Source organism: Parasteatoda tepidariorum, chromosome 10, assembly GCF_043381705.1.
Source record: "Parasteatoda tepidariorum isolate YZ-2023 chromosome 10, CAS_Ptep_4.0, whole genome shotgun sequence".
Taxonomy (NCBI): Eukaryota; Metazoa; Arthropoda; class Arachnida; order Araneae; family Theridiidae; genus Parasteatoda; species Parasteatoda tepidariorum.
This window is the reverse complement of record NC_092213.1, coordinates 40,158,158-40,177,731: the sequence shown is the minus strand read 5'-3', so window position 1 is coordinate 40,177,731 and position 19,574 is coordinate 40,158,158. Positions and strand designations below refer to the sequence as shown.

At 27.6% G+C, this 19,574-nt stretch overlaps 2 protein-coding genes across 2 annotated transcripts; one reads left to right on the top strand and one right to left on the bottom strand.

Annotated features, from left to right (window-relative positions):
- Positions 1 to 2,963: 2,963 nt before the first annotated feature.
- LOC107456626 (vesicle-trafficking protein SEC22) lies at positions 2,964 to 13,228 on the top strand. Its single transcript, XM_016074535.3, has 5 exons — positions 2,964 to 3,463; positions 5,596 to 5,705; positions 8,134 to 8,294; positions 10,761 to 10,907; positions 12,094 to 13,228. The coding sequence occupies exons 1-5, from the start codon at positions 3,389 to 3,391 to the stop codon at positions 12,240 to 12,242; spliced, it is 642 nt and encodes a 213-aa protein (XP_015930021.1). The 5' UTR covers positions 2,964 to 3,388; the 3' UTR covers positions 12,243 to 13,228.
- Positions 13,229 to 16,268: 3,040 nt separating this feature from the next.
- LOC107456624 (heat shock protein 70 B2) lies at positions 16,269 to 18,705 on the bottom strand. Its single transcript, XM_016074530.4, has one exon. It carries the CDS (start codon positions 18,348 to 18,350, stop codon positions 16,431 to 16,433), a length of 1,920 nt encoding a protein of 639 aa, XP_015930016.2. The 5' UTR covers positions 18,351 to 18,705; the 3' UTR covers positions 16,269 to 16,430.
- Between the last annotated feature and the right edge of the window lie 869 nt (positions 18,706 to 19,574).

Sequence of the window (19,574 nt, the reverse complement as noted above, 5' to 3'; positions counted from 1 at the left end):
AATCATGAATAAAGGACTTTTCTAGCTGGATAAACAATATAACTGTCAACTAATCCTGAAATATTTAGAAATAATAGATCTGGAAAAATTCAATCACTGAAACTTTTTTTTTTAATGTGCACTAGATCTATTAGTTTATCATAATATTTTTTATTTATTTCAGAATTATTTTGAAAAGTAATATTTTTTAGCTTTTAAAATATTCTCTTCTAATAACTTTTAAGAAAAGTAAGAGGTAATGTTATTTGATATCAATATTACGTGAAATTAATATTTTCCTATGTGAATTTTTGATTCAATAAATTGAAATACTGCTCATGAGAGGATTTAAATTGGATAGTGGCGTTTTTCCATGTTCTTTGAAGAAAAAGAAAAAATACTAAGACTTGACATAAGAGCCACGATCTTAGCTCGACAAATTTACACTGAAAGTTAAAATTTAAAATTGAGGAAAATACTGTGAGTTCTTTTTTTTTTTATTATTATTACTGTATAACTGAAAAACATAAAATGTATTAACAAATTTTTTAATAATTAAAAAAAATTAAATGAAAAACCATTTTTTTTAACCAAAGATATTTTTGAAAAAGACTTCAACATCTGAAAATTTAGAGCTCAAAGTGCATTGTTGTATTTTTTTTTACATATGACTGACCTTCTGGAAATTACACTGGAATATTATTTAAAAACTTCATTCATGAACTTTCTGCTAAAAGTGTCAATTTACAGCCAGAATTCAAGTAAAATCTTAAAACACCTGCTTTAATTTATTTTAGCAAATCAGGTAATGGTGTTGCTACTGTTTTTTCTTCTTCTCCAAATTAGACTTTTCTAAATAGTTAATTGGCTCTAAAAGAAGTAAACCATGCTATAAATTTACATGAAGTGCTAGACAAATTTTCCTCTCAGAACAAAGCTGTCATGGCTGGGAAATGTTTTTCCATATTGAATGAAATCCATTTACTGTTAATAATCAGAGCTAGAGCAGATTCATAAATCAAACCTTAAATTAGTTATAAATTCATACTATACTATTTTAATGCCTTTAAAAATGCTTTTTCTTTCATTCGTGCTCCTAACTTTAAAGAACATTTTACAAACCTGAAAGTCTGTAAAGATGCTTTCTTTTTTAGGTTCTTAAAATTTTCTGTTTTTACGTGTCTTACAGGAGAATAATCTGTTATTGTAAGAATGTTGATAATGACAATGTTGAAAAGTTTTTAATTTTTTCCTAATAATTTTATTTTAAGTAAGGATGATGTAAACTCTAACTTCTATTTCCTTGAAAATATGCAGATATTTTTTAAATATGTCGACTGCTTTCCTGGTTAAAAAACTAATATTGAAACTTTTTGATGTTATAGTTTTTGGTTCATTATTTTCAAAAGGAACAATTACAATGACTTATGTTCACCTTTAAGCATTAAAAAAATATATTTTTTTTAAATCTAATTTAAATGTATTAATTTTCTTCAAATTTCTACTCTGCTAAAATTTTTATTTTATAGATTAGAAAATTTGCATCTCGGTGAGTATTCCTAATTTTAAACGAGCACATCAAACTTTTTAAAAATGAGGGGATAAAATATTAAATATAGAAATGAAAATTTTCAGCTTAATTAATTAACTCAAACTATATTTGAGAACTGTATAAATTTTTGGTGTTAAAAACATTTATAAATATTTGTGTTTGATATTGACTATATAAATATCATTTCATTTTTTCTTTACTTCTTAAATATATTAGAAACATGGTTTCAAAGCATTACTTTTAAGTCATTAGACATTGTTTACCCGTAAACTGAGAGACAAAACAAAAACAGTCTTAAGTAATTTTTGTTTTATTTAAGCTAATCAAAAATTAATAGTGAAAGTTTAGATTTCCATTTCATTGATGCTGCTATGTAATTGTTTTTAGATTATCCTTTGTTAAAACCACACTAATGCAGGATAATGATATCTGAGATGATATCCACACTAATAATGATATCTGAGTTATTAAGTACTCATTATCAAAACTAATTAATGTAATGCGGAAGAAACATTTTAGAATCACAGATATGTAGGCTTATCAAACCTGACTTTACAAATTTGCTAATTGTAAACATTTTATGTACTATTTATATAGTAAAATTTAATATCAATAGCTTAAGATGATATTCTTCTTTCCCGAACTAACATATGATAAACAATATTAAGAATTTTTTTACCGAATTTGAAAACAGTAAAAAATTTATTTTTTTCATTAAACATTTATCAAAATTGAAACAGCCAAAAATTGGAAAAATCTGAAATTTTTTAATGATTTGTCAGTATGTGTTGGCAAAAACTTAGTTTAGTTAGCAACGGGCACCCCCGCTTCGGTGGCCCGACGACCTGCACTCGAAGTCGAGCGTTTTACGGTAGAACAGTTCAACGAGGACTAATACCGCACACCCTCGGTGCCTACGCAGGCTAACCCAAATGGTCACCCACCCGCACACTGACCGCAGCCAGTGATGCTTGACTTCAGTGACCTGCTGGGAAACGTGTCTTAACGATCAGTGCGCTACGGAACAGCATATATAAAAAGTTGAATTTGAAAAAGATTTTTATGATATAATAACTTCCATATTATTAAAAAAATAATTTAAAATGTATATAATTAATTTAATATTTTTATTGTTGCTGTAGTTCATCTACGTCGGACTAGAGCTGCACAATGGACTATTGGCGACGTTTTGGGACACATCTCTGAGGATGATCCGAAGACATGATATCACAATTTTGATCCACTGCATAAGGGGATGGCACCCACGCTTCTGTAACCAGATGACCTGCGCGAAGTCGAGCATTTCGAGGTAGAACAGTTTAACGAGGATCAATACCGCACACCCTCAGTCCCAACGCAGACTGATCCAAGTGGTCACCCACCCGCACACTGACCGCAGCCAGTGATACTTGACTTCGGTGGGAACCGTGTCGTAACGATCAGTCCACTGCGGGACTCTTATTTTCTTCATCTTTAGCATTAGGAGTTACTATTTTTCTTCTCAAAACGAAAAAAACTTCGATATTATTAAATGCCACTGCGGGACAAAATATTTTTAAAAAATAATAATTGTTTATTTGATTTTGTGAAATAACTGCGACCGTAATCAGATTATGAGAACAGTCATCATTCCGGAACTTTTTTTTATTGACAGTTTTTGTATCATACGATGAATGGGGAAAGTTTAATAATATTGCAAACGATGACGGAAAGTTTAAGATAATACTTAATTATACCAAATAAAAAGTAGCATTTAAGCTGCTTGATTATTATATCTATTTGAGATTCAATATATAAATACTTGGAGTTGTTTTGAGTGTTGTCGATTGCAGTATAAACAATAAATAGTAATTAGAAATGATTATCCTAACTATAATTGCTCGTGTTGGTGACGGTTTAATTTTGACAGAGTCAGTTCAGCATGATGAAGAGGTAAAATTGAATTTTCTGCAACGCTATTGCATTTGTGCCATTATTAAACACTTCATAAATCAATCTTGCGTGTTGTGATGTGTCAACTGTTTGGATTTTGTCTTTAATGCTTTATTCCATGGCCCTGGAAATCGTGCTCTTCATTCTTTTTTTAAAAATGCTTTTATATACGTTCTTTAAAAGCATTTATTGTTTTCTCATCTAATAAAATAAATAATAGTAAACTCAACCAATTTTATTGGAATTATTGTTTAAGGTTTATTTAGATTATCTTAGGAGGCATTATATATATAAGTAGGAAATTATTAAATACAAACTAGATTTTTGAAAGTAGACTTTATTTTTTTTTAAAGACAGTTTTATGGTGTTATCTTTTCAAAAGAGACAAGTAATTAATAATTGATTTAAAAAAAGAAATATGTTCGAAAAACTGCTGTTAAAACTGGATATTTTGATTATGGATTATAGTAAATTGATTATCTTTGTTGTGTATCTTTGATTATCAGACTGTAGACACAATTCTCAAGTAGGTCCCCTCCCTTTCCATTTATACCAATATCACATAGGCATAGATTAATAATCTAAACATTGTTATAGGCTCAAAATTTAGGTAAAGCATTAGTCAGGAACCACTATAATCAGACTCTTACCAACATGAAATACTAAGTGGTTCCTCAGATTTTGTTTTTCATTTAAGGATATTTCCGTAGCATTACCTGTCATGCCAACTACAATCATCACCTAGGTGCCAAATAGATTTTAAATTTGCAAATTTAAAAAAAAATGTAGGTGCCTGGGGGTGACTACGAGTTATACGTTTCGAGTTGGTCCTTTTCTGTGATATTTTTTAAAATTTTTCGCGGGACGCTTCCCGAAACTTGGCGAAGACATGGCGATTATTCTGCCACAGATCACAATATGGAAGTCTCCCCTTTCATTTTTTAATTTCTTGTCGTGGTCAGGTTTTTTTTTTTACTGCAATTTCATTGGTCAGTTTCTGAATCACAGTAGAAACATTTTATATTTAAAATGATTCTATATTAATCTTTTTTTAATATTTAATGTAGGAGAAAAGATTCTTTTATCTAGGATACCTTCCTTTATCTAAGACACATAGAATATAGATAAACCAGACTAATTGACAAGTCTTGGCGAATTCTGGGCAGTATCCAAAATAAAATATTTAAAAAAAAAACACCTCTAAAAAAGACCAACTTGAAGGGTTTAACTCATATAATATATTTGGAGATTTTCCTGGGAGTGGCTCCCAGAAAAATCTCTAAATATTTTATTAATTTTTTTAAATCGCAAGTTTATACCTATTTGGTGTTTTGGTGTGATGGATCACGATTGGGAAATAATATGTAAGATTTAACATAATCTCTGTAATAAATATCTAACATTAAGTCTGTCTATTAAAATATGATTTTAAAATATCAGTTTATAATTGCTTCATTTGAATTTTTATACAATTTATATAGTTTATTTAAATTTATTTTGTTTTATAAATAATATTTAATAGGAGCATGTAAACATATCTGTGAAGATTTATCAGACTAGTGTATTAATTTTTTCCTTTGTTGATCTTATAGATTCTTGTCAAATAATTTGGAAATTATTTAATGAAGGCATATTATCAATGTATAAAGTGTGAATGATATAAATGTGAAACATGAAAGTATTTTTTATGATTTTGTGTAGTATAATATTTATTATAAGTCATAGTAAAAATATGTATATTTTTTTGAAAAATATTTTATTATTTGAATTATAATTTTTTTATAAGGTAGAAAATTCTCTGAAATGGAAATTTGTACTGTCAAATAAAGCACAATTAAGTTTTACTTAAAATTTTCATATGGCAGATTTTCATAATTAATTTTTTTTTTCTCATATTACATTAAAGAACATTTCTTCATCATTACTATCTTTTAAAAATTCTAGAATTTATTTTGTCTCTTTTTAATTTCTTGGGTAACAAAAAATGTTAAATATTTCCATGTTACAAAATTTATAAATTCTTAACTGAATTAAGTTTATGTAAACAAAAAATTATTTGAAGATAAAATGAAATGATCTATACTGCATATTTAATGTATTGAAAATATGTCCCTGACTTGTTTTTTTTGTAGACTGGTAAAACAACTTATGAATATCACAACCAAGCTAAATCAATTTTGCGGAAGTTGAACAATCAGTCTGTTCCTGTTTGTAGCATAGAAACTGGACCATATTATTTTCAGTAAGTACTACCTGGCTGTTTATATAATCATTGCACAATTTTTTTCCCTTCATTTTATTGCAAAAAAAAGAAGAAAAAATAAAGTATTGATTTGAGTGTGTCTTAAAATATGATCTAATTCTTGTAAACATCATTTTTTCAACTCTGTTAAGTCTTATTCAACTCATTAAATTTTATTTAAAATGCATTCAAATTTATTACTGAAATGTAAAGTTGCTTAAAATTTTTCAACATAAAAGTGTGATGTCCTGAAAATTTTTGTAAAATTAGTCCACATTATTAATTAGGGAAATTTTTTTTCTCCAAATATTAGTTGTTTTACATACAGCTTATCTTTTTTGAACAAATACCAAGAGATTTACAATATTTAAATTTTTTTTTCTTCACATTGTTGAAATAATTTCTATTTCATATTATAACTTTTTGTGTTGTTATTTCTGGCTATTGCCTTCATGATATGGGGACCAGTGAGTACTTCTGTTAGTGAATGGTTGAAAAAATTTGATTTCAATTTTCAAGGATTGACTATAAATGTGTTTTCATATTGATAAAATTGTTGTTTTTCTATTCATATATTTATTCACCATTTGTTTGAAGTAAATATAAAAATTGTTTTTAGAAACTTGACATAGTATGAAATTTTTAGCTTCAATATTATTTTTAGAACAATGAAATTATTTAATTATGTTTTGTTTTCTATTTTGAAACATCCTATGTAAAAAAAATTGTTTTTGATTGTGGAAAAAAATTGTTTTTTATGTAAATGCAATGACTGAAATTTAAGAATTTCTTTAAACTTAAAAATTTCCAGCACTCTATAAAAAATATATTGATTTTCCAGATGCCACATCACTATCTTTTCATAAATGCAAAATTTTTTCTAAATTATGTATAAAAACATAAATGATAACATAAATCAGAAAATGATAGTTAGTGACATTGAAATCTCAATTTTTTTGGTCATTTTGATTCAGTTGTCAAACTGTTTTTAAAATGTTTAAAACTTATATTTATTTTAAATTTAACATATTTTTGAAATTCTAACGAATGATTTCATATGCAGTAAAACTTCGATTATTTAAAGTTATTGGGGCCAGGTCTTCCATCAAATAATCAAAGTATTCAGATTATAATGATAACATTATTTTTATCATTAAATTCTCAAAAAACAATTTTTTTGTTTGTTAATATAGTGCTATAATATCATGCTGTCAATACTAATATGACCATTCAGAAAATATTTTTATTCTATTGTTCCAAATAGCAGTATTCTTTTGATCTGTTTCTACAATGCAACATCCGATTTTAAATCAACAGCTGATTTCATTGAGTTATTGATTTGTATTCTGTTGTAGGCTTTGTACTGCTTCTGATAATTTTATTCAGATTAATTTTTTCCGTAGATAACATACCAGGCTTTCTTTATAGTGGCAGTGAAAGGATGTTGATCCAAGTAAAGATAGGCGTCATTGGAAGGGGAGTGTGAAGGTGGGCATTTGTCCCCTTCAATAATTAGAAATCTTCTGTAAGTCCCCTTAAATATTTCTGATAAAAAGAGAAACTTTTTATCAATTATTATCAGTTGAGCAAGATATGGCTGCGTGGATACGAAGCTGATGTAAAATAGTATACTCAGTGGTAGACAGGGGTTAGAATTTCCTTACTTTCTGGCTAACCATGGGAGATTTTCGTGATTTTCATCTCCGTGTTTTGCAACTGTGGGTTAGTTCAATCAAAAAGTCCTCTGAAAAGGCTAGTTCGTATCTATGCTTGAACCAGGAGGTTAAACATTGATAATCTTCAAGCTCAGAATTGGATTGGCTGTTCAAAGCCAGGTATAAAATTAAATCATTTATGATTTAAGTTCATTGAAGATAAAAATAAGAAAGACTTTAACCTTTTTAAAGATCTTTAGCAGAATTAAGAAATGTTTTTGTGAAATTTAAAGTGTGACTGTGTATTTTCGTAGAATTGTGTATTTTAATTTCACCCTACTTAAAAATTAGGTACTTGCAATGCCCATGATACTGAACTACATTAATGATAAGTGAATCAATTAAAAATTGCATTTTTCTGATTTTTTTTTAAGCAAAAACCATTTTATTCACTAAGAAACTTAAATTATAATTTTTGTGTAGTTATGTTGTACAAAGAGAAATAACTCTTGTGTAGTTGAATAATGGCAGCATATTATGTAAAGGAGAAAGAAAAACTTATTGTGTGTGAAAAAAATAATAATAAAAAAAAAATATTTTGAGCCCTCCTTTGATCGACAGAAGTATTCAGATGAAATACCTAGATACAATTATAGTTCTACAGTAAATTTTATTTCGCTGTTAAATTCTGGTATCTTATAATTATTTTGATTGACATTGCATTATGTAACATCAGTTTATAGTGCTAATTTATTTTTGTGTTTCTTGTATAGTTACCTTATTTATGAAAATGTTTGCTACCTGGCTTTATGTGATAAATCATTTTCCAAAAGACTGGCATTTGCATATTTGGAGGATTTAAAAAATGAGTTCAGTACACATTATGGTAGAATGGTCTTAACAGCAATGAGACCCTATACATGTATTGAGTTTGGTAAGGTTGCTTATTTTATTTGTGTTATTAATTTTGAAAGTGGAATAAGTTATTTAGGAAGTGGTGCAAGTTTGAGGTTTTTAATGGTTGTTGTTTAAATAAATTTGAAATTATTAGCAAATATTAATCAATTTGAGTGATATTTTTAATACTATAATTTGAGGAAACATTAAAGTTCAATCATGATTACTAGAATTATAAATAAATAAACAACTTTTTATCTTCAAATGGTCTTATTCCACTTTCAAAATAACAGGCTATTTAATTATTTGTTAATTTTTTTTTTATCTTTCTATTAACAGGACATGGTACTTTTTTTTAAAAGAGTTTTTATTACTGGTACCTGAAATTACAGAAAAAAAGAAAATGTGTGATTGTTTCATAATTTTTCATAAATATATTTGTTTGCTGAAAATTTTCAAGAAGTATTCTTTTTGCTATCTTATCAAATCTGCACCAGCAATTTTATTAGCATTTTGATCATACTTGTAACTTCAATAAAAGTTTTTTTTTAACTTTAACAAAGTTATAAACTTTAACAAATATCATATGAGTTCTTTTAAACTGTTTCTCATTGATAATAAAGCTGTTTAATCTTGCAACAATCTTTAATTTGTTACTTTAACAGTTAAAATGTTTCATCTTGTTAAACAGACACTTCTCCTAATTGAAATTTTTAAATATATAATTTGTTTTGGCAACTTTTTCTTACATTTTATTTACATCTTTTTTCTGTTCATACATTGTAATTAAAAAGCATTTCTCTGAAGTTTCTACAAAAATTGTTTGTGTAAAAATGATTAGCGAACTGTAACTAAGATAAATTATCATTTTGTTTGATCTTTTATGATCTGGAAATCTGTTGAAACACTTAACTTATCTCACATGTGAACTGTTTTTCTTTATAAACTCCCTCTTGGTCATATTCTTGAACAGTTCTATAAAAAAGTAGCAGGCAAGAGTACAAGCTCTGAAAACAAATACAGTAGAGTCTTGATAGTTCGAGGTGGACAGTACCTAACCTACCTCGAACTTTCAAAAACTCGAATCATCGACGTAAAAATTTAATAAGTATTTCAATAAATGGAGACAGCAGTTTTTAAATTTCAGTATTTAGTTGAAAAATATATTATATTTAAAGANTGTTTTTCTTTATAAACTACCTCTTGGTCATATTCTTGAACAGTTCTATAAAAAAGTAGCAGGCAAGAGTACAAGTTCTGAAAACAAATACAGTAGAGTCTCGATAGTTCGAGGTGGACAGTACCTAACCTACCTCGAACTTTCAAAAACTCGAATCATCGACGTAAAAATTTAATAAGTATTTCAATAAATGGAGACAGCAGTTTTTAAATTTCAGTATTTAGTTGAAAAATATATTATATTTAAAGAAAATTTACTTTTATTAGAGGATCAGGAAACATTTACTGCTTCAAACCAAGTCAAACCATCATTATATTAATGCAACAGGTTAATTGTACTTAACTGTAACTGTAGTATAATTGTCTAATATTTTTTGTTTAAACGTCATTGCTTAATATAATGCTGGCACACAACCACTCTTAATATTTTTCCAATTTTAAATACTAAGTGAAAAAAAATCAATATTTAAGTATTTTTGTAGTAAAAAAAAAATTTCAAGTGACATAAAGAATATTGAATTTATGGTTGCACCAGCAACGAGGCTTTAAAAAATTGGTAGTTAAACTACTGTTCCATAAAAATTAATTTATTCTTGAACACGACTAAGGATTATATATATAATTGCTTTTATATTGTATAGTGAATTGGTAATTGATATTAACAATGAATCTGCAAGATTTAAAAAAAAAAAAAAGTCAAATCACTATTGATTTGAAATTTTTTGCAATTGAAATGACTATTAATAAATTTGTATGACTAATTAATCCTTTTGTCTCATACTCATTTTTTGAACAGTGTATCAGCGTCAGATTTAAAACAATGTTTTGCTTTTTCCATTTCTTGTTAAAAAAAATAGAAAATAAAATTTCTATTTCATATTTGTAATTTTAAACTCAACTTAAGAAGTCGAGAACTTTAGATTGAGTTGAATATTAGATTGATAAACTTGTCTTTTTGAATGAAACTTAAGTAAATGAAGGTTTTGAGAAACACTTTAATGAATTTCATTAAATAAGCTTTGATTTTTTTATAGTTACAATAGAATAGGGAATGTAATGCCTTTGTATCAATATCGATAGTTAATGTATGTCTTTCTGTTAATAGCTATTATATAGTCTTTACGTTAATAGTTAATTAATGTTGTATCCCTTATAAACTTAAAATAAGATCTTTTTATTAAAAGTTAAAAATTTTTTTAAAAAATAATACTTTCTTAAAAATAATATTAATAAATAATTCTTCAAAAATACTTTACTAAATAAATTTTCATTCACTAAATTTTTTGTTGGATAACTTATAGAAGCCATCATTCCTTTATTTCAGATAATTATATGCAAAAGGCAAAGAAATCCTATTGTGATAACCGTGCCAGACGGAATCTCACACACCTGAATACAGAATTACAGGATGTGCAGAGAATAATGGTTCAAAACATTGATGATGTTTTGAATAGAGGATCTGCTCTCTCTGGTAAATTTTTTTCTTAAATCATTAACTTTTCATTTATTTTAAGGAGTAATATAATTTTTTTCCTTCTCATTTATGAATGAGAATTTCTGTTTGAAGCATTGATTGTATATTTTTTTATCTCAAAATCAAGTCTACTTATAATTTAATAAGTTTTTAAAGTGATGTTTAATATTTGAAAAATTTTAAGAATTCCATGTAAAAGCTGTCGATTCCATCATTGGTAATCGATGGAAGTTAACCCGGGGATTTTCCCGTATCGTGATCTGTTGCGCCAACTACAACTGCCAAGGGTCAAAATCTATCTTAAACTTGAAATTTTTTTTTTTCAAATGTAGAGTTTTGCCTAGAGGTGGCTACGAGTTACAACCTTCAAGTTGATCCCTACTGTTATTTGTTAATTATTTTTTTTAGTTTTTCTTGGACTGATGTCCAGAAGTTGCCAAGACTTAGCGATTATTCTGACACAGATCACAGTGCAGAAATCTTCAAACTGAGCCTCACTTACTGTAATAACTTTGAAGCTTTTTCATTCAATTTCATTGTTTTTTCTTTTTTCATTTTGAAATTTCTTTTTAAATCGATATAAGATAGTTTTTATTATTATATGATCGAAGATATGAGATATTCAAGCATAAGCTGCAACTAACTAAAATGAATTTGATGTAATTGTCAATATTTTTAAATTTTTCAGAAAGGCAATTTGAATTATTTTTATCACATTTCTTTTTTTAATTTCATGTTATTACCATAATTTTGTAAAAAAAGGACATATTGCCTTTTATCTCAGATACACGGATATGTTCTAAATTACAAATTTTAAAATATACTCTGGGAAAAAAATTCAGTTATTTAATGTCAAACAGCCAATTTAAATTTGTAGTTATTATTTTTATATAACTTATTTTTGCTTTATTTACTTTTATTATTGAAAACTTTTCTATAAGTCTCTATAGTGTAATGATTTTCATACAATTTCAATTTCTTGAAATTTACTAAGTTTTTTTCCTTTTATTTTGGCAGTCGTGTAACTTTTCTTCCCATTTTCTTCAAATATGGATATGACCATTAATAATAGAATTTTTTTTTAAACCAATCTGTGCTTTACTTTAACTCTTGCTTTAAATTTTATAGTTTTAAAAAGATTGTAAAAAATGTGTATTACATATATGTTTTTTTAATGTTTCAGAGTTGGATTCCAAAGCTAGTAACCTTTCTTTGTTATCTGAAAAATACAAGAAAGATGCTCATTTTTTGAATATAAGTTCAGCTTATACAAAATTAGCTGCTGCTGCAACTGTGGTATTTGTAGTGTTTTTATATTTTTGGATATTGTAAAAAAAATTCTACATCCAAGCACTTTTCTTATGTATCTCTATTAATTTTATTTGTGAGATATAAGGTTTGACATTTATTTTTTTAACTTAACCTAGAAACTATCAAATTAAACAATAATATTAATAAAAATAATATGACAACTTTAAAATCTTTTAAATCCTTCAAAATTTTATTTGCATTATAAATTGAATTAATTTCATAAGAAACATTTTTTATTTATTTGTTAATTTTGTCTTTCTAGTGATTGCTTTATTTTTTCATGTTATTAAGAAGAAAAAAAGAAAATTGTATGGAGTGAAATGGAAGTTATGTAAATTTTAGAATGTGAACTTATAAAATTTGTATAGAGTTAAATCTGTGGGTAACTGATATTTTGATCTTTTTATATATTTACCAAATAAGTTTGTAGTATATGTTAGTTTATAGTATACTATTAATAATATATTATGAACATGAATTTTTGTCAATTTAATTTTATTGCCAATTTTTTACAAACACTTTGACTAACAATAAAAATTATACAAATTGCTGTAATATTGTGCAATTTAATATTCAAAATTTAGATTTTTAGATTTAAATTGTGGTACACAATTATAATCTATTCTCTAAGAATGTACCATAATACTCTTAATAAGTATTTTGAAAAAAGGATTTGTGTTTTTACTTCTTATTCATTAAAGTGATATTGATTACCCATTGATTTGCCTCAATACATACTCAATTTAGCTCAAACTAGTATTCATAATCTAGTTTTATTAAAAACAGTAGTTGTAGGCTCAATAAATTTTTGAAATATTTAAAGTCTGACTTACATATATACATACATAATACTATTATAAAGCCTGTTATTGTTTCCTTCCTGTATTTTCTGATGAACTTTGTAGATAAAAATTGTTATTTTGATATGTAAATTCCATTCCAATTTGTTGAATTTCCTTCCATGTATTTTATAAGAATATTAATAAAAAATATTCCTACAATTAAAATGCTTTTTATTAGTTTCTAAGTATTATATACCAGATAAAGGCAATTTAAGGTCACGTTTTTGTTCTTTTTAAAATGTTCTGAAATTTAGAAAAAAATAATACTTATTATTACACCTGAAAACATAACTTTTCCATGAGTAGCCAGTTGCCTGTAGACTCTAAAATTTATTAGCTATTTTTTCTCAATCTTAATAAACCGGTGACCAATATCAATGGGTCCTTTTCATAATTTTACAATCTTTTTTTTTTTGTTGCTTGGATTAAACTATATTTTAATAAAAAAATTCATTTAAAAAATAATCTGCGGCTATAAAAAGTTAATTTAACAATAAAAATAACAGAAATACATGGCAAAATTTAATTTAACTTACTGACTTAAGATAACTTTATTTAAAAATGTTGAGAGTGGCAAAATACTTTTAATGTATGCATTACAAATTTGAAATGTGTGAATTGTTTCCATCAAATATGTGTGAAATTCTCTTTCCACAAATTGATGAATTCTGATGGATCAACATTTTTATCGAGTCATTGGACATTTTCTGCAATGATGTATTTTTATCATTAAATAATTTTCAAAAAAATAAGAAGATGGGAAAAAGGTACCAGTTGTTAATTTAAGTCACTTTTTTTTTGTTGATTCGCCATATGGCGTGTAGTTATTTTAAGGTCTACTTATTATGAATTAAAGAATATAATCAAAACCCACAATAATGAACCCAGAATAGAGTGAACACTCGGTTGTGATGAACATTTTAAATGGTCTGTCCGAACTCTTATGCAACTAATATTAGTTCATATACTTATAGTGTATAGCTGAGAAATTAGCAGTTTGTTTAAAGTGGAGCAAAATTTCCTTCCCGTAGGTATTGAAAAAAATTTTTGAAAATTTCCTTCCTTTGAGATAATTTTAAAAGTGTCTCTCTTTTTACCAAAAATGAAGTATGTATTATAATTGAGTGCTTCAAATGAGTAATTTCACTGGAAGGAATAATGTGAGAGATTCCTAAAATAGGTACACGGGGGAAAGAATCGGTAAACTTTTAAATGTAACTTTTTTCAAAAATGACACATTCAAAAAAAGAAATGAACTACTCAACAATTCAAAAAATGATATAAATTGAAAAGATCAATGTCTAGAAAATTTGTTATGCGTAGACAACCACTTGGTTATTTGGAGAATATTTAGATTTTTATTTAATGCTCCGATTAAAATTTTCATGGTGGAAAGGAATTTACTGTAAGGAAACTAGTGGAGAGACTATTGATATTAAGTTAATAACTTATAAAGCAAATCGTATGCTGTAACAATAATTTCCAACTGTAATATGAAAAAAAAAATTATTCATAGATTTTGGATATAGTGAAGCACAGTCTTTTAATTCATTGGTGGGTCGCAGACTATTTTCTGTGGCAAGGTCCAACTGCATTAGCTATTCTTGCTTTATCATTTGTTAAAATTTTGATAGGGAAAGTATTGTGTTTAAAATTATTATTAAATTTTAAGGCTTCACACTCAAAGGTAATCATCTTTAAGAAAACCAGTATAAAATCAAAAATCTGTTAAAATGTCGACTTTTAAAAAAATTATTTATTTTTCGAAGGGTAAAAAAATTTTGGTCATTTAGTGTTTTAAGGTTGTTTCTCGAAGTCTATCTCAACACGAAATAAAGCTTTCAAGTGAAAAATATTTTCATAACTGCTGCGAGTTTGTATCAGTAACTTGTGACTCTTAGGCTAAGTTTACCCTATATTTAGCAAGCACTCTCTGTTATTTCTGAAAATGGCATAAACGTCAATATGAAAAAAAAGCCACAGTTTCGTAAAAATAAAAAGCGATTGTAATTTAATTTTATATTAAAAAAGCTACTCTAATGCTACTTTATCTTAAATATATATTGATTTTGATAAATTTTATCTAGGTGGAAAAATATCAACAAATTGGTGAAGTTATTTGACTGTTCTACATTTAAAACTCATAGTTTAGCCTTAAATGTAAGGCATTTTAGATATGGACTTTTTATTTTCCTTGGAAAAGAGCTTCTAAAAACACTTAATAGTTGATAGAGAATTCATTTTGAATTTTTAGAGATATTTGCTTTAAAATTAAAAAAAGTAGAAAGCAGAGTTAATCAAGAAGGAACCTTACACACTTTTTGCTAGAGTTTGAGAATGTACTTAACTTTCGCATCAAGTGATGACAACAATAAAGTTTGATACTGCTATGGGGAAGAATATTCAAATTCATCAATGAAAATAAAAGCTAAAAAATCTTTTTTTTTTAAATATATAAATACCTAACAATATACTTGGTTTTCCTAAAATGAATAATGGACTTCTATTCAAAATATATTAATTTAACTATTATATATGTCGTAAAAGTTATTTGTTTAAAGAAATGGTACACACTTTTTCTTTCTTTTCGAATAATAAAAACTTGTCTATCAGTTTCTATCTAACTTGTAGGTTAATTTCATTTCAACCACTTTAACCCAATGTTAACTTGTTTATATTTTTAATTTTTATATCGATGTTATATCTTTTATGAGTTTTTAAATTTAAACGATATCAATCTTATATTTTTTAAAACTTAGAATGAATAAAGTTTGATCTAAAGACAAAAATTATAAATAATAACAAATTTTAGTTTCAATAAATAACCAAAAGTATTAGAATTATTAATATTTTTTAAAATTTATCTGCTCATGCATTAATACGATTAAAAAAATATCAAATATCTCATTTCCTTTAATCTAAGTTATTGAAAAAAAAGAAGGTATGTTTGTTTAAATATAAATTATTTATATATACTACCTATATAACTAATAGTTTGATGAAGTATATTATGCTTGTAACTACTGTATTAAAAAAATATTTAAGAGGATTTGTGTTTTTACTTCTTATTCATTAAAGTGATATTGATTACCCATTGATTTGNTTATTTATATATACTACCTATATAACTAATAGTTTGATGAAGTACATTATGCTTGTAACTACTGTATTAAAAAAAATATTTAAATATAAATAATGACACCAATTAAAAAAACGAAATAAATTTATTTATTAAACAATATAATTTACAAACTTACAACATCTTAAAATCACATTAACAGGAGGACTAGGGAATCATATCCGATGTTTAATGATTTATTTACAAATGAATTATTTAATACTTTAAACAGTTCTTACCACAATATTATTAGTCTACTTCTTCAACTGTCGGACCATTTGTAGCTGAATAACTGGATTGTTGATCAGGATTGAAAGCATTTCCACCCTGATGCAATTTGGTCATTAATGGAGACAGGTCAGATTGAACTTCTTTCAACTTGTGCTCTATCTCATCTTTTTCAGCTAATGTGTTATTGTCCAACCACTGAATAACAGAGTCACATTTTTCTTTAATCTTTGCCTTGTCAGCAGGCGACAACTTGTCATCAGAGACAGAGTCTGATGCTTGCTTGACAGAATATACATAACTCTCCAAGGCATTTCTGGAAGCCACTTTCTCTCGTTGATCTGCATCTTCTTTCTCAAATTGTTTCGCTTCATTCAACATCCTTTCGATTTCTTCCTTTGATAGCCTACCTTTATCATTAGTGATTCGGATGCTTTGCGATTTCCCGGTACTTTTCTCCTGTGCTGATACATTTAGGATTCCATTAGCATCCATGTCAAAGGTTACTTCTATCTGTGGTACTCCTCTTGGTGCCGGTGGAATTCCAGATAGTTGAAATCGACCAAGAAGGTGATTGTCTTTGGTCATGGCTCTTTCACCTTCGTACACTTGAATATCAACACCAGGCTGGTTATCCGAGTAGGTAGTAAATACTTGTGAAGTCTTGCAAGGAATGCGAGAGTTTCTCTCAATTATTTTTGTCATGACTCCACCGGCCGTTTCAATTCCCAAAGACAATGGTGCAACATCAACTAAGAGAACATCTTTGATCTTGTCATCTGTATTGCCAGTCAGTACCGCAGCTTGAACAGCTGCACCATAGGCAACAGCTTCATCAGGATTTATAGACAAGCACAGTTCTTTACCATTAAAAAAATCTTTCAGCATCTTCTGAATCTTTGGAATGCGAATTGATCCACCAACTAACACAACATCATGAATGCTGCTTTTGTCTAATTTGGCATCTTTTAGGGCTCTTTCTACAGGCTCCAATGTAGTCCTGAACAAATCCATGCATAGTTCCTCAAATCTCGCTCTAGATATCTTTGAATAGAAATCTATTCCTTCAAATAGGGCATCTATTTCAATACTTGCCTCAGAACTGCTTGATAAAGTTCTTTTTGCTCGCTCACATGCAGTTCTTAGTCGCCTCAAGGCTCTGGGACTGGATTGCAGGTCTTTACGATGTTTACGTTTAAATTCCTCGACAAAGTGAGCGACCATTCTATTGTCGAAATCTTCTCCTCCGAGGTGTGTGTCTCCAGCTGTTGATCGTACTTCAAACAAAGATCCTTCATCAATAGTCAGAACAGATACATCAAAGGTTCCTCCTCCCAAATCAAATATAAGTACATTTTTCTCACCTCTAAGATTTTTATCCAGACCATAAGCCAGGGCAGCAGCAGTTGGTTCGTTAATAATTCGTAATACATTCAGTCCAGCAATTTTTCCAGCATCTTTTGTAGCTTGTCTCTGTGAATCATTAAAATAAGCAGGTACTGTAATTACAGCATCAGTAATTTTTTGGCCTAGATACATCTCCGCAGTTTCTTTCATCTTAGTCAATACCATAGCACTGATTTCTTCAGGATTAAATAGTTTTCTTTCACCTTTTACTTCAGCACAAATTTTTGGCTTACCATGTTCATTCACAACTTTGAAAGGCCAATGTTTCAAATCTTGTTGTATTTTAGGATCATCATATTTCCTTCCAATAAGTCTCTTAGCATCAAATATGGTATTTTCTGGATTTAAGGCAACTTGGGACTTAGCAGCATCTCCAATCAGCCTCTCTGTGTCAGTGAAGGCAACATAACTAGGCGTTGTTCGATTTCCTTGATCGTTGGCAATTATTTCGACATTTCCATGTTGAAATACTCCAACACAGGAGTAAGTGGTACCCAAATCGATGCCAATTGCTGGAGCACTTATACCAGGCATTTTTACTGTCCAAATCTTTTAATAATAGTACCGCTCTTCTGCACAAAACTCAGCGCTTTAATAATAAAACCAGGGCGCTTGTAACTTTCCGATCAAAATTACCGTTCTCCACTCGTAAAATAAATTTTCACCACTCAAACACTTAATCAATGTACAGTGTAGATTCACAACAGTTCACTTAATAGATGTTCAATACTGTAAATAACAAAAGTACTTCGCAGACAAACACTTGGTATGAGAAAATCTATTCAACCAATCTCAATGATCATGGAGCAGAAGAGTTCTGGTTTTGTTTTTATACAGATAACGAAACTTCCAGAAGTTTCTGGATGATATGCATTTTCTATAGTGCTGCCATCTGGAACAGAATATATGAGTCTAACTGAGAATTTTCTAGAGTGTTCTCTATTACAAATAATTCGAATGAGTGATGCTGCCATCTATTGTTAAAGTTCTAGAAGGTTCACTTTTCTGAAGCGTCATTTTAATTTTTTGTTATTTTTGTTTCAGCTTCCTGAAACATTTTATTGTAAGGTGGTGAAGGAAAGAAAAATTACGTCATGCCCAGAATAATTTGAAAATAAGTTAAAATTTTTTATAATTGAAGGTTTACAAGTAATTTAGATAACTTTATTTAAGCATTGAGCATATCGATAGCAAGTGCTTAATGTTATGAAACAGTTGATTTTTTTATTATTTTTTAAGCTAAAAAAATAACAAAATTCATAATGATTTAATTTGAATTTTGAAAGGGTGTATGAAATAAAATAATTTATTTTTGACGATAAAATGAACTTGTTTTCAAAATATAAATTAATGTTTAAATTTGAGTGTAATTATTATAATTAAAGAAAGTGATCCACGTAATGATCCAGTGTAAGAATTACGATGATTACCAATGATTAGTATTATTAATATTTGTATAGATTAAACTTAATTAATGTTAAGGACTATGTAAATTACGCATTATATTTTTTATTGCATTAATAACTCGAGATTTATTACTTAGATGGTGTTTCAACTTCAACAACAATTAATAAACAGTACATAAGAGAGATATATATTCCTGGAACTTTCAGGTTCCGAGGGAGAGTTAAAGGTGTTCCGAAACTATATTTAAATTGTTCCTTTTTCCTTTTTCTTTTGACATTTTTAAATCTGTAATTATATTTGGATCCAACCACTAATCCTTCTATTTCATTTATTTTGATCTTCTTTATTTTT

Bases quoted from the DNA above. Each gene is read 5' to 3' on its own strand.
- LOC107456624 (XM_016074530.4), bottom strand. From the start codon at position 18,350: ATGCCTGGTATAAGTGCTCCAGCAATTGGCATCGATTTGGGTACCACT.
- LOC107456626 (XM_016074535.3), top strand. From the start codon at position 3,389: ATGATTATCCTAACTATAATTGCTCGTGTTGGTGACGGTTTAATTTTG. The intron at 8,295-10,760 runs GTAAGGTTGCTT...CCTTTATTTCAG, and splicing joins CTATACATGTATTGAGTTTG to ATAATTATATGCAAAAGGCA. The intron at 10,908-12,093 runs GTAAATTTTTTT...TTAATGTTTCAG, and splicing joins TAGAGGATCTGCTCTCTCTG to AGTTGGATTCCAAAGCTAGT.